Below are 25,705 nucleotides of genomic sequence, written 5' to 3' on the forward strand. Positions count from 1 at the left end.
TGGAAAAAAAAATGAAACAAATTCCTGAACTGCATGTTAGAAATACGAGGGAGTTGATCAGATCTGCATCTGTGAGAGAGAGTACAAAGGATCCGTAACAGGATTTGCTGAGCAGTCAAATAGATGGAGGCACAAAGAAAGCTGTTATCTGCTGAGTTAAGTTCCCTAGAACTTATCAACTGTGCATACTTACAATAGCCTTTGGAAAATATCCAGCTCAAGACCAGATCTCAATCTACTCTTAATCTGATATAGTTCGTTTTCTAGCCTTAAAAGGTTAAGGCTGTGACACAGTAACAATGACAAGAAAAAAAAGAGATGATTAACCATTACATACATCGCTCTGAAGCTGCATCACGTTTCTGGATAGCTCCAGATTCACAGAATCAGGTAAGAGAGTATAATGGTGAATGAGCTGTTTATAGCCTGTATTTGTAACAGCTTCCTGAGCTTTCTTGGCAGCCGTCACACTGAACATATCCAAGGGAGTATGATATTTGGTCTTGGTCACTTCGTAATCCTTCTTGTATTCACGATCTGACTGGATTTTGGCCACGTTCATGTAATGAACAAGTTTAGGATCATCCTGCAGGCTACGGTATCCAACGTGCTTGCCTTTACCTTTCTCATACGATTCCTTGTACTTGTACTAGAGACAAAGCAAAAGAAATATTTATCTACTTTGGAAATACAAAACATATGACTGATGACTTTAATACACTGAAAATCAAAACGAAATTCATTTCCAGCCTTTTACAAATTTAGTACATTTTCTTCTGCATTTCAGATCTCCTTTTGTTGCTTGCTTCAGGTGGCACACTAAACTTTAATGTTGCCAAATGACAGCAAATGCCTGAGAAGAGCCACATACCTGTACGGTTCATGAATGCCAGACAAGTAGATGTACAGGTCTTTAAACATACAGGTCTTTGGCAGAACACCGCTTAGATAAATTGTCACATAGAAACTATTAAAGAAGTTGGTGGATACTTTATGCATATATAACACACAGCCCCAGCTCACTAGCTCACATTAAAACATAATTCCAAAGAATTACCTTACTCAGGTTCATGTAAACATCTGAATTTTCTTGTACCATAAGTATTTCAATGCTCAGTGTTAAGCATTTACATATCATTACACATACATATCATATGCTTTCTAGCACAATATGCTCCAGAAAGAAGGCAACAGACCTTTGCATTCCTCTTATGCAAAATATACTTACATCACTTGCAATATTTCGAGATGCTTTAGCAGCAATAATAGGAATGGCATCTGGTTTCAGATCATAGCCTTTGGCTATGGTTTTTTTCCAGTCTGCTTTGTAGTTAGCCTTATGGGAAAAAAGTATATAAGTGAGCAATGTCACAGTAAGAAATATTAACATGTCTAAGTCTTTATTTTTATTGTATTTATGATGATCAAAATATTAGTCTGTGCAATTGCAGGGAAAAAATGATAACCTCTACACAATCTATAGCTCTATTACGATAAATTCACTACAACCATAGTTCAAGACAAGCACTTCAATTGATGTAATTAAATCTTAAACTCAGTTTTTTTTCAGTTCCTATACAGAACAACTCTACCAGCAGAATTTTTGCCCTTCATGGGAAAAATCCTTTTTCAGTTCACTGAACCTTCAGACATTTTTTTTTTTTCATGTAAGCTTCAAAAATCAAGAGCTCTGGTCTGAAGGAAGCAGCCTAGTTGATTTCTAATTAGTGGCTAGAATCTGGACAGACTAACTGTATTCCATGGCTTTTCAAAGGATGGAATGAAAGGTACAACTGGATGTTGTGTTGAGGGACATGGTTTAGTGGGAGCTACTGGTAATAGGTGAACAGTTGGACTGGGTGATCTTTTAGGTCTTTTCCAACCTTGGTGATTCTATGATTCTATGAAAGGATATATCTATTTTAAGCCTACTCCTGGAGGCCTGATAATGCCACCTAAAAGTTTACCACCGTAACAGTAATAAAACTATCAGTGGAGAGCCTTACATTCCTGGACAGATGCAAAAAGCAGTGGAAAGCAGTCAGACTGATAGCTGAACAACAGGAAAAAAACATTACTTTTTTACACTTCTTACACTTCCTTTGAAAGCTCAGCAGCAGGAGGCAACACACATAGAGAAGCTGTATTGCTTTCCAATGTTTTGTACAAAAATGGGGAACATCAGTTCCCAAACCCATGTGCATTTGAATAATAAAAGTCATGATTTTATCCTCATTCAGACCATCCCACTAATCTGGCAATAGAGCACTGAAATGCCTTCACTTCCAGCAGTGCTCAAAGAGACAATTAAAAATTTGCTTAACAGGTATAAAAGCCATTGACTTCTAGAAGTAACGGTTCATCTGAACAGAGAGATTGCACATTTCTATACTCAGAATCATAGCATGGAGATATAAAAAGTAATTTTTCTATTAAGAAATGATAAATATATTATTGAATGCACTATTTGTTGCATACTCACATCACTCAGATTGTAGGCATTGACCCTTGCTTGAATAAACTGAGGAACATCAGGATCAAGCTTGTATTTATGCTTTACTTTTTCACCCTCTTGCCTATATGCTACCTGCATAGCAAGATTAAAAAATCTCTGTTAATAAGAACACAGTAGGTAATATTAACAAACAGAGACAAAACAACTACCCTTAATTCCTACCAACAAATTACAATTTCACTATTTGTTGTACCTTTTTAAAACTCTGGAGATTTTAAGATGGAACATCAGATTGTAACATAAAAATCATAAATCCATGGTAAGAAACATAACCTCCACACTGCATCAATAACAATACATTACTTACGTCACTCAGTTGCTTGGTATTGTGCTGAGCTAAAACCATTGTCATTGAGTCTGGCACACTTGTAAATTTGATGGTGTCTGGGTGCTGACGGTACTTCTTTTCATTTAATGCATCTCCAGCCTTTTTAGCTTTTTCTACATCCAGAGAGCCGAGAGGACTCCATCCAATACCCTTGAACCAACTGTTATAGTCTTGTTTGTATACGTTCTGAAGGACAGAAAGGCAACATGAACCAAGATTATCCCACAGAACTGCGTAAACAACAGTCACGGAGCCTTGCTTGTATGTTCTACATTAGCAGGAATTTTTTATGAATTCCAATAGGGAACAATAGATTCTTTTTTTTTTCCATTTCTGTCATTATATAAGTAAGAAAGTAAGCTACTGTATTTTCTCTTCCTCATTTATTTCTTATAAATATTAACAACTTTTCAGTATTTACTAAGCTTTTTTTCCTCTTACCCTTGTGAAAGATTTCACCAGCTTCCAATCATTAATAACTTCTAAACTACCATAAGGTGTTCACTGACCATGGTTTAATTTGGTCCATGTTTCAGTAGTCTTTACCAGAACTGGTATTTCACACAAAGGTCCACAGAGAAGATACTTCATTTTGTTTTCCTCCTATAATTCCTCCCACAGTGAAATATGCAGAATTTATATTTACAGGCTTCAAGTTAAAAAAAACTACCCAGGCTATAATGATGTAGGTAATACACGAAGTATGAATACTGACATTTAGATACAGTCAGCGAACAGCCTGAATGCAAGGATATTACAGACACATTTTTAAGCTCCTCCCACGGTCTACATTCAAAAGGAGTCATCCTCCACAGAAATTCAGAGAGAGGGAAACTCCACAGCAACCAAACAACTGCAGAGTGCAACCTGGTATGCTCAATTATTTAAAACCCTGCAGCTGCAAGAACAACCAAGATAGTCCTGCAAGAAATCTCTTATGCAACAGGTCTCCAGAGACCTGGTCTTTTCGCTATCCCTAATACTACCAATATCTATGGTTTGTTCACTCCATATTCACTAATAGCCAACCTACTCTACCACATCTATCTCATATGAAGACTAAACAGGGAAACTTGAAAGTTTTAAGGAATAAAACAAAACTATGCTAGTTGCAAAATAAAGATTTCTGAAAAAAAAATTTAAAAAGAAAATAAAATCATTTGCGTGTCATATTCCAAAAAACAGCTCTTCATAGACATGCTACCATCAAAATCATTTTGAGTGTAACTCACCTGGAACGTGGTACTTCTAAATTCCACCAGCTGGTACTTAAAGCTTCTAATGCTGCTCCCCAGGACACAATGAAAACAAACTATTCCCACACAGTGATGGCAACTTTTATTGAATAGAAATACCTACTTTATGCATCAGTGAGACAGCAGCCACTGAAATACTTACATCGCTCTGAATCTGCATCATGTTCTTTGCAAGCTCAACATCCATAGCATCTGGCAGATAAGTGTAGTGATGGATCAGATTTTTGTAGTGGGCAGCAGAAGCAACATCCTGAGACTTCTTTGCAGCCTGGATACTGAACATATCAGGAGGTGTATGATAGTTAGTCTTAGACTTCTCATAGTCCTTCTTGTATTCACGATCGGACTGAATCTTTGCAACATGCATGTAGTGAACAAGCTTGGGGTCATCTTGCAGGCTTCTGAAACCAACATGTTTTCCTTTCGCCTTTTCATATGCTTCTTTGTATTTATACTAGAAAAAGAGAAAAGAGATCAAAGATATTGTTGCATAGCTACTGATGTCTAAACTGAAAAAAAAGAAAAAAGAGAAGAAAATCTGTTATGACCTTTGATGGAAAGGAAAGCTGCAACCTGCTCAGGAACATTAGCCTCAATAGCATACCCAATATCAGCTTTCCTTTTTCCACCATCTAAGGCTTTACACAACAGCTATACCAATAACAATGACTCACCAGCCACAGCTTTCCTTGAAAGGAAATATTTTCCTTAAAATTACTGCACGGAGAGGTGTATGAAAAATATTAAAACAATTGAGACAATCCATCTCTCTCACTTCCAAAGGAACAGCAAAAAGTACTACTGAAAAGCTTCCTCTACTTCCCTGAAACCACTGAATCATAATCCGCTTCAACAATTTCTGATATATGGCCTTCCAGTTCATTTATAATGTACTGTACTCATCCACTTGACTCAAAACTATCACAGTATATATTGCCTCACAGTCTAAGTAGATGCTAGTGTAGGTAATTTACTGGAAATCTGTCAGCAAACAATTGCAAGAACTACTGATTTCATTTCTACCATGAAGAGTGGTTTAGGAAACATGGTACAGTAGCACTTGCTTATCTAAAGCAAAACAATTAGAAAAAAAGATGTTTTACACAAACCAACACTTTGGGAAAGACTGAGAGTAGCTTTCTCATGTTAGTGACTCTAATGAGACTTATGGAATACTTACAGTCTACCACAAGTGGATGATGTTTCTACTAAATGCCTAAAACAAGTATACTTGGAACAGATACTTACATCACTAGCAATGTTTCTTGAAGCTTTTGCTCTAGTAATTGGAATAGCATCAACTGACACGTTGTTCCCTTTAGCTATTAGATCATGGTAGTCCTGTTTATAATAGGCCTAAAAAAGAAAACCAGTATTATTCATATGAGTTATAAGTAGTATTCATATGAGTTATAAGCAAATAAAAGCTGCACAAAAGCTACTCCTGGCAAATCTTTAGTATAAGATGCTTCCTTTAGTGTTTTATTACTTCTTCATTGATTAAACTATATCGATTACATGAGTAGCTGGGATTTGCTTGGAAATTCATATGATACCAAGAGTGAAAAATTACAGTGATAGAAGTTGATTATAAAGAATTGTGCACCAGTGAAAGAAATCTGCAATATAAGCATATCTGTAACATACTCAAAAATTCATGGGCCGTGTGTAAAACATTATAAAGTCATCACTTACATCACTGACATTTGCAGCATTGTATCTGGCTTGGATAAACTGTGGGACATCTGGGGGGAGAGTGTATTTATGTTTAACTTCTTCTCCGGAAGATCTGTAGAGTCTCTGTAAAACATAATACATAAATAAATTCTTCTTTCCTTGTACAAGCAGCGCCGGTTCATTGTGAATTAACTGCGGATTTAGATTTGATTTTTGCAAATATATGTTGTCATTTATCTTATAAAGACAGAGACTGCTCTTTTCATGCAAAATTACTGATCTTACTGATGGAAGAAACAAGCCCTAAATGCTCTGTGCAGTCTTTACTCAGAAAGGTCTTTACTCAGGTGTCTGCAGCACAAGCTTATGAGGAGTGGTTAAGGGAACTGGGATTATTTAGCCTGGAGGAGAGTCAGGGGTAACCTTATTGCTCTCTACAACTCCTAAAGGGAGGTTGTGGTGAGGTGGGGGTCGGCTTCTGCTCCCATGTAACTAGCAGCAGGACTAGTTGAGCCAGGGCAGATCCATGTTGGATGTTAGGAAATACTTCTCCAAGAGAGTGGTCAGGCACTGGGATGGGCTGCCCAGGGAGGCAGCAGGGTCACCGACCCTGGAGGTGTTCAAGAAACATTCAGATTATGTACTGAGGGCCAAAATTTAGTGGGAAATACTGGTGATTGGTGGAGGGTTGGACTGGATGGTCTTAAAGGGCTTTTCCAACCTTGGTGACTCTGTGATTCTCTGGCATGTACAGCTCCTTAAAAAAAAATTAAGAAGTCTGATTTCCAAGCGGTCTTTCACTGGAACAGGCCACAGAAGTGTCTTTGTCTATGTTTATGCATATATATGCACCCACATCCAGCTATAATTTCATTTCAGGAATCATCTTAAAATTGGAAATTGGGTGCAGTGCAGAAATTTATAGTCTCCCAGCACAGTGACATGTTTGGTATGTTCACTTACCTCACTCAGCTGCTTGCTGTTGATCTCTGCTTGCTTCTGTACTGGAGAGTCAGTCACTTGTGTAAATTTGATCTGATCAGGATGCTTTTTGTAGGTGTACTGAGGGTAAATAATAAATACATTCATCGTAAATGTAAATAAGTACATCTCTCTATTAAATAAAACATAGTGATGTAGCAAACGTATACAAATAGACAATAAATGATATAGCATATAAAATATTACACATAAATATATATATTAAAATATTTTTGAGTATTAATAAATACAGTTTGTAATAATAAAATAACTAAAGCACGTTGAAGTACTTTCAAAGTATTAATGTAAAAATACACTGACTTAAGCAAGAAGATGCTTGAGGGTCATTTAATATTTTGTTACTATTCTAATTATATGGTTTTATCTGTTCAATGGTGTTATAACTGTCTTGATCACTAGATGTCACAAAAGACTTCTAAAATACAGGTGAATATGGCCTTTAAAAGTCACTTATGCTGAGAAAACCACATTCAAAAATTCAAATTAATTACTCTGTAAATTTTCAGACATCTCAGAGCAGATGCTCTACATTTAACTGGCTATTTGATAACCACTCCCCTATACTTACATCTTTACACTGCTCTAACTTCTTAATAGCTTCGTATTCTTGAGTTATGGTCTGAGGGAAGTAGCATTTTGTCTTTTCCTCCTCATAATCCGCTTTGTAATTTTTCTAGGGGTAAAACAAACATTCCATAAGAAAACACAATCGAGCTTCCTCCAAATTAAAACACGATGGCAAGAAGAGAATGACAGCCACACTTACATCACTCTTCATAGCCTCAACTTTCATACAGTGTATCTGATGTGGGTCCTCAAAACTGCCCAAATAGTGTCCCAAAATATTCTTTTGATAAGCATCTTTGTATTTTACCTGGAAGAACAATCACAAGTCGATAAAGAAAAACAATCAAGAGTGTCAGCACGGAAATATATGAACTCAGAAATACATACATCACTAAAATTCTTCAGAACGTTATCTGTCTGGAACTTTGGTGTTTCACAGTAGTTCACGCTTGTTCCTTTTGATTGCTCATAGGCTTCTTTGTATAATTTCTGTGGAAGAAAATAAGATTTGGTAATAAAGTAGATTGCACTGAAATGCACTTACAATACAATATAAATTACAACAGTGAATTTTTATTTATTTTTTTAAAATTCTTTTTGGTGGCTCCTAGAACTGTTAGGAAAGACACGAAGATTTGACTGATCATTTCTGAACGTCTGATGTGAGAAATATGAAGCATCTTTCCAAACAGATGAAAACAACAAGAGAGAAATCAAGAATGTCAATACATACTTGAAGTGGTATCAAAAATACAGTACATACAAATACCTTGAAAATTTTATCACTGCAGCCAACAGCTGAAGTTCTAAGCACTAAGGAAGAGCCACCAGCTTGCGACCCATTTTTCATAGGATTATAAATGAACTACACAATCATTAGCTATCTCCACAACATATTACACTCAGCTGTGGGGAAATGACTCCTTATAGCTACACCATTCTGGCCACCTTGAAAAACACTAGCTTTATAAAACTAAAATTACTGAGAAATTCAGTGCAGAAGTCAAGAAATAATGAGTTTGGGTTTTGGTTTACTGTACATGACTGAAAATTGTGCTGCTATAGTTTGACAATACTTACATCACTCAGTACATTTCCTGCAGTTTTTAACTGCCTCAGCAATGGGTTCTCCGTAGCAGGAAGTACATTATAATCAGCAATGGCTTTGTTCTTCTCATAGTCTGCTCTGTATTTTACCTTTAAGAACAAAAATAATGAGTTTTTTGAAATCAGTATTAAAAGCCAAACACTCACTAATTTATATTGTCTTGAAATTTTCAGACTGTTTTTAACACATGATTCATAAAGGCAAAGGACCATGAGAAGCACTCGGATCACAGGAGTGCAAGGATCATGACGTGAGAGCTTTGGGACAGAAGAATAAATCTTTTGCATAGAAGTAATTATTTTGGACATCTGACAAAACAGCCTCAGCACAAACTGACTTCAAAACTACATTCAAGCTACAGAGACGGGAGCAGATATAACAACATACCTTACTGACATTATCTGAAACTCGCTTATTAGCTTCATATTCTGGAGTTTCAGTTTGCATAAAGTAGATTTGGTCTTTCTCGTTTTCAAAGTCTTCCTGATATTTTTTCTGTTGAGAACAGAAAAAAGTAAAAATCAATGTACCAAATGCAGCTGCATTATAAATCAGCTATCCATGAAGAAGCTTAAGTAGAAAAATACAGCAAGGGAAGTAGGAAAATTTAATCACTATTTGCCACATTGGCATATACAGAAAATAAGCTGCTCATTTCAAGATTTTCTCAATAATTTACTTACCATACTTAAATTTTCTGCATTCATTTTTGCAATTGCAACATCATAGCACGGAGTTTGACTCCACTTGCCTTTGATCTTGTTTTTATAGTCTTCATGATAAATGATCTGCAGCGAAATTAAAAAGAACACTTAGTCTCCAGCTCAGTTTTCACTTAGAAGTCTTCTTTGTAAAGATGCTTCCTACTTTACATATACATTATAACCACTTTATCAGTCACTGCCCAAATCATGTGAAGTATGGCTTCACCTTATCATTCAGTTTTCATTTATATTGGAAAGTTCCCTGACAAAAAAGGATGTATACATTAAATAAGTCATCTATTCCAAACGACTTAGTAAGACATACTCTACGTGGGATATCACTACCAAATTCCTTCAGCTGTTTCACTATTCACATAACACTGGGATATAACATTGCCTGAAAATTAAACTAGAATTCACTGTTATTGCTTCTGAAATCTGACAGCTGACTCTTGCTTCTGACAAAACCAAAGATATCTTGAGTTCTGGTCTTTTCTTTTGCTCTCTGGTACCATATCACCTCTCTAATTTCAAAATGGAGATTTCTATCAAAGGAAGATAACTGCATTCTACTCACATCACTCAGCTGCCGTGTCACTTTCTTGGCCTGTTCCACATCAGGTGGATCTGGCAGAGAAGTATATTTAGATTTTCGTTCATCATGCCCTTTTTTGTAGACAATCTGGAAATATGAAAGAAATAAATGTTTACAGAAATTGACCACCTCAATAGTAAGGTAATATTTAATCTTACCTCTGCTAACACCACCAGTAACAAAAGTAGTTCTGTCCACAGATACTGAACAATAATATCTTTCAATCAATGTGTTTTGGCGAACTATAGAAAAGTTCACAAGGGAAGTTTTCAAGTATACTACTGTATTGTTTGTGATAAACCAGACACCTGAAACCTTTACATAAGACCTGAAATACTTGGTTGAAGTGTTCTGTGTCCGTTTTATTTTTTCCCCAAGTATCAGCAAATAGCAATGCTGAGCATAGCTCATGAACTAAGTTGTTTTGTTCTTTAGATTTGCAGATGCCTCACAAGGCAAACAGGGCTACTGGGCTTACAGCCAACCGTGACAGTTTGTCAACACAGTCTGAGAGGTATTTGAGGTCTTACTAGTAATCTAAGGTCTTGAACAAATTATTTCTTTCACTCAAAAAACAACATTAAAATGCCAATAGGTACACATAAAGAGCTTTTCCATAGAAACAGCAACACTCTTAGAGCTATCAGTGCGTATCTATGCATATTTATCTTCTGTCCTGTTATAAACACCAGTGAGAAGCTTCCCAAGTTACACCACATCCAATTTTCAACCAGGCTTTGACACTTACATCACTCAGAGCTTTTTGAGCTTGTGCCACCCTTCTGAGTTCTGGACTGTCATTGTACGGATAGAACAATGTTTTGTCTCCTTCCCAGTCTTCTGTATAGAGTTTCTGAGAACAGAAAAATGCCAGAATACAGAATGAATTCATCTTTGTCTTGGAATGCCTCTTAAACTTCAGCTGACTAAACCAGTGATTTTTCTTACCTTACTGAACATTGCTGTATTTTTTATTGCATTTACAAGCTCTGGAGCATCAGGGGGAAGTAAGTACTTGTCCTTATTCTCCTCCCAGTTCTGTTTATATAACACCTAGACACAGAGAACAGCAGGCTAGTTACTCTCTTATTAGAAAAATATTTATACTGGTTAATAAACAGCTTGATGGAAAGCTTTTTTTTCCCCTTTCTTTTACGAAGTGAAAGTACTATGCTGATGACATTTAAAAATATGAATTGGAAACATTTAAGATACTTATACTTTCCTTGATCAACTCGTTTGGTCTTCTTCTCTGTGCTTCTAAACTGTTCTACAGACATTGCTTTAGTGTCCTGATCTGAAAACCTTACTTTCATCAGTAACTTCATGATCCATTAATGTTCACGCGCTTTCTGGTAAGCCAAAACTCACTCACCTTGCTCACTTGCTGAGATACCTTCTTCGCATGTTCTATATCCCAGGCCTTTTCATCAACATGGCAAATAGTTCGAGCAGCTTCACCAGCCATGCGGTATTTCACCTAAATCAATGCATACCAAACCACAGCTGTATTTACAGCTAACACTGACAAGCGTTTCCTTAAAGCAGATTATTGAAATTTTGAATCGTGATAATGCAAAGAACCAAGGTCTGTATTGAGTAAAGCATTTAGGCACATGATTAACCTTTACCATGCACCAGCTGTTGCTTAGAAATAATACCTAAAGAAACAGACTTTGTGAGTTATCTAAAAAAGAAATGCAGCTTTGTGACAATGTCAAGAGCTGTGAATCCAAGCTAGGGGTAGTTATCCAATAATCTGAGTTCTTCCTAAGAATGCCTCCACCTGTATATTGAGATGGAAATCCCCATGCTATTCATTATCTCTTAATTTCACAGTCTGTTACCGTGGACCACACACTATCTGTGGTCCCAAAAGCAGCATAGCAGCCACACTACAATGCAAAACAGGTAGACAGAGCACAAAATCATCCTAATGCTGCTATCCCATTTCCAGTTTGACAGCAGGCTCAGTCAGCTTCAGCACGAGGACTGCTGCACCATGTTCCTCAATATATCATAAGCCAGGTGTTGAGCAAAATTTAATGGACACTCATCTCCTGAACACTGCTTAGGTGTCTCCCCACTCAGCTTTGGGAGCTCTTATCCCCAGAGACCCAATTCTCCCTACTTACTCTACAAAGAATTAAGATGCTTTGGATTTCAGTTTCCCAGTTTGTGAGATTTACTGTTGAAAAGGGGACTGGAACTGCAGAAAGAACATTTGACATCTACCTCACTGAGCTGCTCCTGCACTTTCTTGATTCTCCGAATTTCTGGGGTATCAACTGTGGAAGCATATGGCTTTCCTCTCTCTTTATTAAATTTTTCTTTGTACTTGTTCTGAAAGAAAATAATGACAAATACGATTAAGACACATCCTATGGCTCCAGCAGAAATGTAAACAGTAATTTTTGATGTATTCATCTGTTTAGTACAGGAGTTTAGGGCACATCACTGAATAATACAAGCTGTCATTACTCAAATATATTTGCACAGTTCTGCTTATTTTAACCAACTGACTTTCTTCTAAGTGACACAGCAGGAAAAAAAAACATTTTTACCTTGAGCCTGCTTTAGATCACCTCTGAGTTTATTTGCATTATACCTCTCACCCTGATACATTCAGTTACTTGTTTCAGTGACCAAAGAAGGAAACTTTTTGGGTAGCAGTAGCAATTTTAGACATACAATCTCATTCCAACAGCAAACACTGGTAGGTATCACACATTAAAATTTAGGAAAAATGGTGTGACAGCATCTTACACCTGTGCAGCACAGTTATTCAATAAACATTAGCCCCTGCATCCTCCTTACTTAAGTACCCAAGTCAGATAGTGCAGATCTACAAACCGATATGTAAGATAAATTTTCAGAAATCTGCCATAAGCACTTTGTGTCTAAAGATTACTTGCTGTATCTAAGTAGGAAATAGGCAACAGATGATTTAATTGAAAGAAGGAAACTTCCTACTTCAAGCAAACAGCACTAATACATGTCATGAAATGAAGTACAGGAGGAGTCAAGGATTGCAACAATACCTATCAGATGCTCTCAAAATTGGTGTTTCTAAACAAGTAAAGGACATGGGACAATTCACCTCACTGAACAGGTCCTTCATTTTATTACTGTGCTGCAGATAAGGTGTCAGGAACTTTGAAGTGTCCACTTTTGTCCGTATCGTCTTCTTTCTGACTGGAGTTGCTGCATCCTCACCAGAAGTTTTCTCATACTCAACCGTACGGGTGACGGTTGTAGGACCTGTGAATTCTGTGCTCTCAGTGATCTCAGTGACCACCTGGGAACAGAGAAAAAATGAACGTGTTTTAATTAGAAATCACACTTACATTGTAAGCTCTTTTCACTTCCTCTGATACAGGATGCTCAGCTCCTATCCCCGAACCACCTATGGTGTACAAAAACAGTGACACTTCTACTGGGATTAGCCAGTAATGCCTACTTTATGTGACTCCACTGAAAAAGCACAAGGAATCCAACAACTGGCTGACTTCTGCATCAAACTGATACAATCATTCTCCAAAGGAGCTGGAGGAGTGGGGACTGTGTCCGTATATGTAACTTCCACTGGCATGAGCTGGTTCCTCAGCTGGGACCACCCATAACCAAAAGCAAAGCATGAAAACTGCTCTCAGTGTTGAAGATGCAGGCATCCCACAGCCAGGTTTCCTAATGATGACACTGAAAACTGAGAAAGCAGGTCAGAGGTTGTAAGTGATTTTCTTCTTCTTGTGAAAGGAATGGACACAGCAGATCCCGAGTAACTGGGATCCTGTGGCAAACCTATGGTGCACCAACTGAACAAATGCCTGGAATCCACCTTTTCTATTAATGTACGTTTTCTCAGTCAGATCACAACCACGGCAAAGATACAGTTGAAACATACATACGTTCATCGATCGAGCATCCGCTGGAAAGAAGAGCACCATTAATTTACATCATTTATATACCTTTTTAATCAACACATTCATGCTGTAAGAGGTAATTTTAATACAAAGATTCTAATCCAAAGCATGTTAAAATAATGATTACAGTTGAAAAATATGCTCTGAAATTATCTGGTCAAAGTATCAAGCTTTATTTCATAATCAATTAGCTTAAACAAAACAAAGGAATGAGTGAAGGTCAGATTTCCAACAGTTACTTACATTAGTATGAGGTAGACTAGAAAATACACCACGCATTAAATATTAACTTGGCAAATACACAAAACTTCAATTCCAAACGGGTTGTTCATTCTGTGAATATTGATTACGTTTCACTAATGACGCGTCAGGATGTTAATAGTTACTTCTGCATCACAACAGATTAATCTCTTACAACTCACTTCAAGTAAGCAAGTGTTTGTTTAAGTTCGGGAGCTGAAAGCAGAGTCTGAAACCTGCCTAGGCAAGACTCAGAAAAGCGTTACTTGATGTTAGGTTTATAACCAAGTAGTGAAGCTACACACTTCCTTGAGAAGTAATGTATTTCTAAAGCTTGAAAGGGCTTCCTTCTATCAACAGAGTATTTCACATTAAAAAAAAATCCCTCTGTTTTATCTTCATGTGATAACTCATGGGCCCGCATGATGCTAATGCCACAAACTGCACTTACAGCTGATGGAAATACATCCAATCACATCAGCTAAAAAGACATTCATACTCCTCTGTGATTCTTCACTGCACTGTTTTCAAAACCTGAGGCAGATCTGACACAGAAATAGTCGTGCTATTGCTCCCTTTAAATCCACCCTGGCTATGGATTAACACCTGATGACTGCAGCAGTTAAAAATAACGTGACAGGCTTTCTTCAAAAGTGCAGTCTTCAATTATTTGCTCGAATGGTGTTAATCACATTATACTTTATTAAATTAAAACTGCGGTAAGACTTGGGGACCATATCCTTCTTTTGGAAGGAACTGCTAAGCTGATGTTTCAGCATAAGCCTATGCCATAGAGAACATTTCATGGTAGCAGAGCAAAGAGTTGCTTATATCTATACCATCAATAGAACTACAAGTTATGGTGGTAACTCCTTGGTAACTCTGACAAATCTTCAAATGACCCCTCTGCAGTGAGATTACACAATGTAATGGGAAAAGAACCGATAAACACAAACCAGGTTCAGGCAGAATCTTTATATGCTTCTTTTCCTAACAAGCTGCATATAGTGCAATATGGCCCTGTTTATTAATACACATCTATCTAGCCAAATGCATATCCTCAATAATTCTGTTCACCTTTAACACTAATGATTACATGTTGTCAATATGTTACCCAAGTAATCTTTCTGCCTGTCTTTCTTGATAATAACAACCTGCTGCTTCATTCTGTCAGCTCCTGTGCAAATTTAGCTGCTGGGCAGCAGCAAAGGGAACAGCATCAGTATGACAGAGCAGGAAGGCCATCGCATGGTCCTTTTCTGTCAGTCATATCCTCAGCTCCTTCTGATGGAAAACAAACAGTGGCAAACAGTAGTGCACGTCCAGGTTGAATCCCAAGTGCAATGCTAAAAAACAGATGGGACACCCAAAAAAAGCTATTAGTCCTCTTGGTCAGCCCACAAGGTCTTGAAGAGGAAATTAAGAGAAAGCAATTGTTCACTGATACCTACGTGCTTACTATGGAAAAGTGATCCTCAGAATGCAAAAGGCTACTAGTTTAGTATTACACATTAATTACATGTATGATGTAATTAATGCATATATCAATCACATTCAACTTCACAGGAACCTTTACCTCATATGGTTCACCCTCCTCAACAATTGTCTCCTCAATGTAGTACTATCAAAGAAAGGAGAAAGAAAAAAACCATCGTTAGGACAGGTTAAACAGAACAGCAAACTGTACTGGCTCTTAGAAAGACTGCTTTAAAAGCACACCTGAGGAGAAAAAAAGACTGCAGTTCATAGAGACCTTATCAAGTCCTGAAGGTCTGTTTGGGTTTTGTTTGTTTTTTGCATTGATTGGATTTTTTTTCCTTATATTCCTTAGTTGATCTTCTTCCTAAGTACTGAATGAAGGACCATCATCTAACAATCCATAAGAAAGGCGAACCATAAGAAAGGGGAACGATGACCACACTGAAAGAAAGCATTCAATAGAACAGGACTTCCCAAACGTTCAGCAATATGCCAAATGATTGTAAGAGAATTCTGCCTCCAAGGCTGCCTTCAGAGTCCTACCAACAGATGAGGATCTCCTTGACCGATCTCAGCTTCCTTGTACTAATCAGAATTCAGAGCTCCACAGTCAGACAATTTTCTACCCACTTTATCCTCCACTTACCCAGTTCATATCTCATCAATTTAATGATATTACACGAGTCTGTTTCAGCACTCTTTCTGTAGTCCAGGTATGGACCATTTGCTGTTCTTTCCTTATCAGCAGCCACAGTAAAATCACCATGAAAAGCACCAAGACTTGTCAACCATGGTCTGCCCTTGATAAACAAATATTCACTGCTCCCCATCACTTCGCTCTTCACATGTTTAAAAATGGCTTCTAAGGTGATTTTCTCCATAGCCTTCCTAAGGATTCGAGTTCACCATCTGTTTATCCCTGGATTCTCTTTCTTGCCTTTGCTGAAGATGGATATAACAAGGTTTTTTCCAATTATCAGGAACTTCCCCACAAGACAATGAACTTGTGAAGACAACAAACAGCAGCCCTTCATTGACATCAGCACCCCTGATCCATCCCCCCTGGTCCCCTGGAACCATATACATCCCAGTGGGGTAAGTCACCCCTAACTGTCTTCTACTGTGAATGCTACATCATTCCCACATCTCTGCTAGGAATCAGAGACCTGGAAGAGCAGAGAATAAAGCTTACAAAAACCGATGCAAAAAACAAAAATCAAACCAAACAAACAAAAACCACGACCAAAAAAAAAAAAACAACAAAACACCACCTTTTAAGCAATATGCTGAGGTGCTCTGACCACTGAAACCACAGCCCCACACTCTCAGCTTCCCTCTTGCCAATGGTAACACATACCTGCTGTGCTGGTAACACATTGCTTGCTGGTTTGCCCATGCATACAGGAATGCACTTCGTAAACCCTGACATCTCCACCTACACTCCTCCCAAGCACTCAGCTCCTGTTCCTACCTTCTTTTGTGTCTGAACTCAGCCAGGAGCTGCTTGTTCATCCATAACAGCCTTCACTTGACTTCTGCACATTCAAATGACCAGTTCTTTTGCTCTAAGGAAGCTTTCCGAGGAGATCACCCAACTCTCTCATGCTTTTCTCAAGAGATCTTCCCAAGCAGGACCCCGAACAGGCTCTGATTCACCCTTCTGAAATCAGTGATTATAATTCTGATTGCTTCGCTTGCTTCTCTCAGATCTTCAGCTCCACACTCCAGTGGTGTGTGGAGATCCAGATTGCCATCAACCTTTGCACTTTCCACCTGCTTTTTCCTGTTCGAGTGGCACATTCAAGCCGAGCACCTCCCATAGATGGTTCATCAGCCATCTGCATCAAGTTTGTCTTCAGCACGTTCCAGAAACCTCTGAGATCGCTGTGCACAGCCACACAGCCCTTCCAGCAGGCACTGTAGTGATTAAGGCCAGCTGTGCAGCTTTCTCCAGCTTTCCCTAAATAAGGCAGAGCTCTGAAGCAGATCCACAGCTGAAACATCAGCCGGAGAAAGGCAGCAGCTTTTTCCCCCCTCTCCATCCTGAAGCCACACTGCCATCGCTTAACCAGGCTTCCAGCTGGCACTCCATTATCACCGCACATGGCTCAGACCCTCATCACGAAGGCACAGTCAGCCCTCACAGCACAAGGAATAGCACCACCGCCCCTACGCAGCCGGCAGCCATGGCGGCTGAAGATGGCGGCCGCGCGGTGGCGCCATGCCGACACCCGGACAGCCCTGATGGCGGCTAATGGCGGCGGCGCTGAGGGGCGGCCTTGTGATACTTCTGATAGAGCGCTCATAGCTTTAAAATAGGGCATTCACATAAAAGAAGGGCTCTCGTTTAAAAGAAACAAACAGCAGAGCATTCAGCTGCCCTAAAGTTGCACCAGATGTCCTCGTTTCCTCTAATCCTCACTGTGGAGGCACCATGGCAGTGTGGGGTTCATCCAGTGGACCTGCTTACAGGAAGGCAGTTGTTGGAAATACAACAATAATAATGATATAATAACAAAGGAGAAACAAACCATGACACCTGTGTAAACACAAAGCCCAGCCTGCTGTAATTCAAACGTCAACAAACACATGTGTAGCTGGCAAACCACTTAATCATTTCATAATACAAAATTTCACTTCATAATAATGATAAAGTAACAAGTCTTTGGTAGTGTTATATACTCTTTTAATAGCAAACTCACTATTCCAATGGCACAGAAAGCTATAGCTTTCCTAGTTCTTGAGAATTCCTTTAATTGATGGAGACTAAGTAATTAGGCATAAAACTGTTAGTTTAAATGCCCAATCAACTAATTAATGCTTGACACGGCTCCACAGACATCCACAGGTTTAGGGGAAGCTCCATCTTGGCATCTGATATGTCCATAGGAGAAAACTGCAGTGGGATGAGGCAGAAGCCAGAGAGGGGCTTCCAAAGTCACCCATGGATTGGATGACAGAGGGCAAGCCAAGGGGGAAAGAGATGGCCCCATACATCTATAATTACACGGGAGAGTAACCACAGAACCTTGTGATGGGGGTGTGAAATGGTGACAGTCCTTATTTAAACGCACAATCCAGGACAGGAACCAGAGAGATTTTGCTCTGCTGATAGCAAGTATTTTTTGCTGTCATTGTCTCTTACTTATCAAACCATCTAATAGATATCTAATAGTACCCTAGTCATCAAATAGCAAATGACGAGTAACCATTTACATTCACAAGCAGCGTCTTGGAGAAGCAACTAATATTTCCATTCACGTGGCAGAAAACAATAAATTCTACTCTCAGACTTTCTTCTTACCTCCACAACTTCCTCATATTCTTCTTCCTCCATTTTGAGTGTATTCTTCTGTCTCTCCCCGGCTCACTGGTGATGCAGGAAATGAAAGGGTGAATATGCAGTATTAGCCCCAGCTGAAAGCACCACTAAAAGCTAAAGTCAGGTTCTTAGAGTGCGTGGGTTACAGCTAGTAACTACTGAGATTATTACACTCGTTGGCTAATCGAGGGAAGAACTTGAACAACAGAAAGGATTAACATTGAGATCTACCATGACTTTGATTCAGATAATGGTGGGGAGCCATTGGATTAAGTTGCAATGAAAATCAAAAGTGAAAACTACAAATTGAAATCAGATTTCTTGAAGTACGATTTGATTTTTTCATTACGACAAAGTAGCACCAAGGTTTTTTTCTTTTCTCTGTCACTATTTCACAGAATGTTGTTGCATTTTTTAAACGTCTCTTTGAATGGGAGCTTTATCTGCATCTTCTACTACATGCATTCACAAGTGAAAAATCGAAATGCATAAAAAGCTTGTATGCATATTTTTTAAGTGGCCTTAAGTTAATTAGACAATTTTGCTTTTCCCATCATTAGCCTATGCAGGTGCTTTGGGTTCTTTTAATTCATGGTTTTTTTCTCTCTATTTCTTCGTTCCTGGAAAAGATGAAAAATCCATCCACTGGCTGAATTACAAAATACAGATGACTGTCAAAAACCTCTTAACTAATTAATTAACACAATGATTTTGCTTTGGGGTGCAGTTACAATTTTCCACCAGAGAATACAGCCCCGTTTCCAATCCTGGGAGGGGATGAGGCTTTGGAACAGCTGTTCTGAGTCCAAAGATACTTGCCGTGTAAGCTAATACTGCCAAATGACGAGGTGGTTTTGTTTAGCTGGCTAAACAGCAATTCCTTCTGAGGCAAGTGAAGCCTAGTAATGCAGGATAAATATAGGAACATGGAATACTGTCCCTTTTTAGTCCTGGCGTGTTGAGAGAAATTGCAAAAAAAGAAATGAATAAAGAAAATGTTAAACCAGAGCATTAACTATTAAAACAAATGAAAGACAACTCAATCCATTGTCCTGTCCTATTGTAAAGTAGGCCAAAGTTTATGAACAACTACATAAGAGCAGTAGGGCCTTGCACTTAGGGAACCCCTCCATACAACTGTCGCTATTCCAACCACCAGCTGCACTTCCAAAACACAATCTCAGGTCCTTTCCTCCTGCTGCAATTTCCACCCATTCAGTTATTCAGCCAGACAGAAAATCTCAGTCCCGTGGGCAAGGCACAACTGCTACCCTGAAAAAACTACAGCATCAGGAAACGGCTAGGACATGATCTAGAAGTCAAATGTGATTAAATGTTCTTACCAGCAACATCTGGTAAATATCCTTAGGAGCAAAGCCTCTCCAGTCTTCCCTCTAGAGCAGTGCTGGGCAAGAGCAAGCCTGGTGCATCGACCTCCAATGACGCATGTGGATGGCGCAGCCAATCCGGCTCCAGCCCGCTCCGATTTCAGCCCTAAATATACTTGGTGACCCCAAAGGAGGCCACCTGTTCTCAGCGAGATGACAGAAAAGGGAGCTGGGCACTTCTGTGCTCCCGCGGAAACCAAAAACATTCCACAGCTCGACCACACTTCAGCAGGTCTCTGCTGAAATGGATCCCGAGGCAAATTAAAGGCAATGTGATGCATTATTTTTCTTTTTTTTCAGAACTGATCATTAGAATGAGTTTGTACTGAGAGAACAGATTTACTTCCTACATTGAACCTGAATCAAAACTATCCAGGAATCTGTAAACATCAGGGAAAGCCATACACTACTTCACGTAATTCAATAAGTAAATGTGAAAGGCCCAGCAGAAACACCTTCTTGTTCCTTAACTCTCCAGAAGTTAATATTTATGTCCAGTTGAGATGTCTCACCTGCTGCTCCCAAGGATTGTATACACTTTGCTGGGCTGTGTCCTTCGCTTTCTCCTTCAAGCAAGCTCTGTGCTTTCAGTTATTTGCGTTTTGCTTTGCTGGGTAATCCTTCCTCCTTTTAATATGGTTTCTGTTTATAGAAAAATCCTTCAGTTTTTTTAACGCCTCTTGAAGGTGTCCAGAAACTTATTGCAGCGCGTTAATGGATTTTCACTGGAGGAATATCAGCCCCATCTCTTGCTCCATAACCCAGGTCCTGTGTGTGCACATCCCTGAAATAACTCATGGACTCATTTACCTCCAAGCTGCTGCCTTGGTTAGATGTGTCAAGTAACATTTCTGTATTTTCCATTCTGCTCCTTAACTCCACGTCCCAGGGGCCAACAAATTGTGTTTGCTGTGATTTCCACCTAAGCCCACAACTTTTCTTTTTTGGTGAAGGTTTAATGTTCACTTCACCTACAACTCAATGATAATGTTCTCTTAAGTGTTCACCTACAACTCAACTGTAAGTGGCTATTTACACACTTGCCTAAATATAGGTAAGATATTCTGTATTTATATATAATACATAAACACATGGAAATATATCTTTGCTGTGGAAAATAACAACTATTCTAGCTGTTATTTAATCACTTCTTAGAACTGTTAGAATGTATTCTAATGATATGTATTCATAGCGGAATACCAGCGAGAATCACTCGCTGAAGTGGAACATGCATGAGGTTAATAGATGAGTAATGGTTAATATTAAGTTGTTTTTAATTGCTTCCACTTACAGTAAAAAAAATATGTCTGCACCTTGGATTTCAAGCCACTGTTTGCTGGAGTATTCAGAGAGCAGCAGTCTGAGTCTGACTTGTCAGAGAAGAGTTTCAAAGGCAATAGGAAGGTTCTGCTGGGAGATAACAGCGTGGCAGGTTGGATACAGGTTAGCGCACCAGGCCAGGCTGCCTTATCTACAATACATACATATGCATACACTCAGCAGATCTGAACTAGAAATTCAGAACAGTGCAAGGTGAGTGAGGCAGAGGAAGATGTTTTGCATTTAAATTGCCCAAGACTATAAGGCAGAAAATATTTTCTTAGCACTTCTAAGTATTAAGTTCGGTCATTATTACTTATTGAACAGTAAACACTTCTAGCAAGGAGAAAGGAAGGAAACAGCTGGCAACCTTCTCTTGATTTAATTAGCAGTTATATAATAAAAGCAATGAAAAAGCCTACATATACTTGCTAACCCTAACACACACAGCATTCACATACAAAAACAATGCACTTTTTTTGTTGTTTCTTTTCCCTAAAACCTCAGTTGGAGCCTTTTCACGTTCCTTTTGGAGGCAGCATTCCAGCAATGAGAAATACGTGATGTAATGCTGGATCCTGATCCGTACCAAGGACAAAATATGGAGGATCAATATGCGAAGACTAAAGGGCAGCCACACTGTGAATCTCCGCTCCTGTAAGATGTAGCTTTCTGCAACCACCCCCCGGTTGGTAACATTTCTGTTCTGGTTTAACCATTAATTCCCTTCTATTTCTTTTATACTGCATCACTCTTTGGATTCCACATCAGATTTCAGAAGTATTTTAATTATCCAAGGCTGGATCCCCCATCACAAAGCTCAGGCAGTACATATCACTGCAAGCTGGCAATTGCCCCTTGAAAGAGAGGACTTCTTGATTCAAAAGACTTTCTGTCCATCCTTGCGTCTGTTTGACTGACAATACACAGCAAATCTGTTGTGCTGGAGATTTATTTGGCTTCTGTCTGTCTTGCCCTTTGTGGGGATAAGCTAACTGACATCAGAACTGCTATATTTAACCCCCTGAGTTAATCAGTAGACCACCCGGACTTAACAAACATTCTATCATTGAAAAAGGACATATTTTAATGCAGCTTCATTCCGTTGTCTCTATTTTTGGACTATAACTATCAGCTTTTCATTCCTTTCTGCCCACCAGATTTTACACAGAAAAGCTGGGAAAAATAAGTGAACTTTAGCATTTATGGGACTCCAACCTGAGCTATTTGGCTATCTAAAAATTTCCCTTGGAGTGCCATCTCTATCAAAAAAGCTGACAGTGAACCATAGGCTGTAAGACACAAAACACACATTAGCTTATGATGCACAACCTGCAAGATGGTAATATTCAACCTGAAAGTGCTGGCACCACCAAGAAGCCATAAATACGACATCCATGTACTGTGGGAGGAAGGCTTTAACCAAAGATCATGACTCCAGAGCCTTGGAAATGAAATAATTCCTGTCCAATAAGCTGTCAGTGGTGTCCATTGGGAGACTCTGGAGCAATGCTTGCATTTGGACTCCAGGGATCCAGGTGGTGGAGGGAACCATTGTAGAAAATGGGAGACAGAAACTCCACTTATAATAAGAGTGGGAGGGGGTGAGAAAAGGAAGTTAGGTAGCAGCTTCTCCTTGTCTCCTTGTATAGCACTGCTATAAAGAAATACCTGCACTTGGAATGAATACATTCCACGCATCACTGCAGTGCCTCTCATGCATCCTAGTAACCGAGGCATGGCTTTAAGTGGACAAGCAAAAGGAAAGGCACTCTTGTAAGACTGAACTTCATTTCTCAACATTTGCCTCATTTTTCTCTCTATTCATTACATGATAAAAGTGACATATCATTTTAGGGTTGTGCAAAAGCCACTCCACGAGGGCTTCACTGCACTCAAGGAAGGAATGGCCTGCACAAGTGAGCTGAACCTGTGCATTTCTAATAGTTCAACTGAGCTGTCTGCTAATTATCTGCAGGTGTGGGTTCAGCATTTACAGATGGGGATGTGAAATGCGAGGGATGTAACTGTGTTAAAATACAGTCTGGTGCAAACCACATCACAGACACGTGCAAACATCTCTTCCTTGTAATCGTTTCAAAATGACTAAGAATTGAGTCAGACAACCTGCTCCGTGCTGATCCCAGATGGAGTCACTACCTACTGATGAATAGTTTTGTAATTCATTAACAGCTGACTAATTAACTCAGTGGCAATCTAAACAAAACAAAAAGTAAGACACAAAGAGAACCTTCTCTTGCTCCCATCCTTTGCAGTCTGAAATGCCCATACGCTTGTAAAAAGCAACAAGGACAACCATGGGCTTTTTTTCCATGCCACAGCCTCTTCCTACCATCACATGGGCAGCCCACCCAGACAAATGGTGGTGAGTGTGGTTTGATGATGGCCGTGCCATTCTAAACAGATGAACTTCACTTGTTACTGTTGTGCCGCTGATCGTCTTTCTTAAAGTATTAATAGAAGAGATTAGATCATAACAAATAATATACCCAGAGGCACTGCAACCAAAATGCCATGATTAACTCATTGGCAGCGTCTTCTTTTCTTGTTTATTTCTGATGCTGACAGGTTAATACACTCCTGAGAGCGGCCGCTTCGCAAGCTGCCATGAGCCAGCCTCCACTGCTCCTTGCTTCAATTCTGCTGCTGACATCCTCAGTTCAGCAGCAGGGCTTTGCAGGCAGGTGTCAAGAACAAAGGAGATACACGGATGATGCCCTGTAGGGCACCAAAGTGGCTCTCACTGTTCTGATGTGTAACTCACAATTTCTAGCTTTCAGGAAGATCATTTACATTGGCATGGACTAGGAAAGGGAGGGGAGGTTCTTTTCATACCTTTTCTTTTCATTCTATTTATAAGGTAGATAAACTCATATATATTTAGAAGAGAGGTACAAACACCAGCTGTAAATCCCCGTGAAAAGCCACTCCTGGCAGCCACAATTCCAGTTCTTACCCGGCCTCCAGCACTCAGCCCTCCGGCAAGTCTCTGCCTGGGTTACGCAGGGAAGGTAACACAGCTCTCTTCACTAACACTGTCATTACTATTACCGTTGCTGTAAACCACCAGCTCACAGCAACTACTCTGAGAGCTGTAGCTGCTGCCTTCTATGCGAGCTGGTGGGTAATGAACAGCCGCAGCCACACAGGCAGCAGCTGCAGAGGGAAAGAGGTGCAGCAGCAGGACTTATGGAACAAGCTGAAACCATTTCTTGAGAAAGCACAAGGCAGCCCGAGTTCATTTATATCCCAGTCCACATTCAGATCAGTTATTGTCACCACATTAAGTCTATTCCTAATGAAGCCTGGCGGCAGGCAAGTTTCATGTGGCTTTGAATAGCACTGCCAACTTTCCACATCGTCCCAACAGCAGCAGAGAAATGGATGGACAGGAACAACCACCGTGTAAAGGCGCTTCCTGGCAGAGGCCATTCGAGATGCAGAGACAGAGCTGAATCCATGTCCAATTCACAATGTCCAATCGTTTCCAGATCCATCGATGTCCAATTCACGGACATGGAGTCTCCATAACCTGAAAGATACCAACTTGATAACTGGCTAATAACGTGCGTGGTTTTATAAGGGCTTCTTTCAAAGTGATAGTCTGCATACTACTGAGAGCAGCCCTGTCAATCTCAATGTTATGGACTTTACTAAAGCGGTGTCTTCAAGAGCTGTTCTTAGAAATCTCTCTTTTCTCTGCTGTTTTAGCACATTTCTATGAGAGGTTACCAACACCTCCAACAGTCAGATGAAGGGGAAGGACTGCAACATGCTTAGCATTCCTAACTTGCATTGCTGGGATGGTATCTCATATCCTGAAATACTATCCACAGCGGTCCATCAAATATTAAGAGTCCTAAGTTGTGGCCAGTAATATTTTGCAGAAGCAGTTCCCAGTGGCAGAACACTCCATGAAAGGTCATTAACACAACACAAAGGTCATTAATGCAACAGCCACCATAAGAAACCCTCTGGACTGTTATTACCAGCACTAAGCAGCCACAAGCAGGCCCTGTGCTGCTCGTGTTGCTCACCCCTGTGGTAGCACCAGGCAATAAGGTAACAGCTTCATTAGTGCGGTCAGTAAAGCCAGCTCATTTTCTCGAAAACCATTACATGGGAGGCCAAACACCGATGACTTCATGGGCCTTTTTATAAAGCAGCATTATGAGGGTGGATGGACAGAAGCAGCTGCAAAACTGCCCGGGTTCTGGCAGAGACACCCTGCAGGCAGCAGCTGCCAGCAAAGCACTGCCA

The 25,705-nt window shown here is 39.5% G+C and overlaps 1 protein-coding gene across 50 annotated transcripts in view; it reads right to left on the minus strand.

The window, feature by feature from the left end:
* Positions 1-20,194, minus strand: part of NEB (nebulin) — a 111,522-nt gene extending 91,328 nt beyond the window's left edge. For 47 of the 50 annotated variants that reach the window (XM_085552136.1, XM_085552138.1, XM_085552140.1 and 44 more), the window contains exons 1-23: positions 20,060-20,194; positions 18,699-18,764; positions 15,492-15,536; positions 12,853-13,050; positions 11,988-12,095; positions 11,128-11,232; positions 10,701-10,805; positions 10,501-10,605; positions 9,735-9,839; positions 9,137-9,241; positions 8,841-8,948; positions 8,426-8,542; positions 7,733-7,834; positions 7,545-7,652; positions 7,347-7,451; positions 6,740-6,838; positions 5,795-5,899; positions 5,348-5,455; positions 4,242-4,553; positions 2,823-3,029; positions 2,483-2,587; positions 1,229-1,336; positions 338-649 (exon numbers count right to left, since the gene is read on the minus strand). In XM_085552136.1, the coding sequence (XP_085408262.1) occupies positions 338-649; positions 1,229-1,336; positions 2,483-2,587; positions 2,823-3,029; positions 4,242-4,553; positions 5,348-5,455; positions 5,795-5,899; positions 6,740-6,838; positions 7,347-7,451; positions 7,545-7,652; positions 7,733-7,834; positions 8,426-8,542; positions 8,841-8,948; positions 9,137-9,241; positions 9,735-9,839; positions 10,501-10,605; positions 10,701-10,805; positions 11,128-11,232; positions 11,988-12,095; positions 12,853-13,050; positions 15,492-15,536; positions 18,699-18,731 (2,805 nt within the window). In that variant the 5' untranslated portion in view covers positions 18,732-18,764; positions 20,060-20,194. Of the gene's footprint in view, positions 1-337; positions 650-1,228; positions 1,337-2,482; positions 2,588-2,822; positions 3,030-4,241; positions 4,554-5,347; positions 5,456-5,794; positions 5,900-6,739; positions 6,839-7,346; positions 7,452-7,544; positions 7,653-7,732; positions 7,835-8,425; positions 8,543-8,840; positions 8,949-9,136; positions 9,242-9,734; positions 9,840-10,500; positions 10,606-10,700; positions 10,806-11,127; positions 11,233-11,987; positions 12,096-12,852; positions 13,051-15,491; positions 15,537-18,698; positions 18,765-19,535; positions 19,563-20,059 lie in introns of those variants that run through there. The other 3 variants (XM_085552089.1, XM_085552092.1, XM_085552093.1) reach the window with 3 other exon arrangements.
* Between the last annotated feature and the right edge of the window lie 5,511 nt (positions 20,195-25,705).

This window comes from Coturnix japonica, chromosome 7 (genome assembly GCF_054131305.1).
Source record: "Coturnix japonica strain WE chromosome 7, WE-NBRP24, whole genome shotgun sequence".
NCBI classification, from domain to species: Eukaryota; Metazoa; Chordata; class Aves; order Galliformes; family Phasianidae; genus Coturnix; species Coturnix japonica.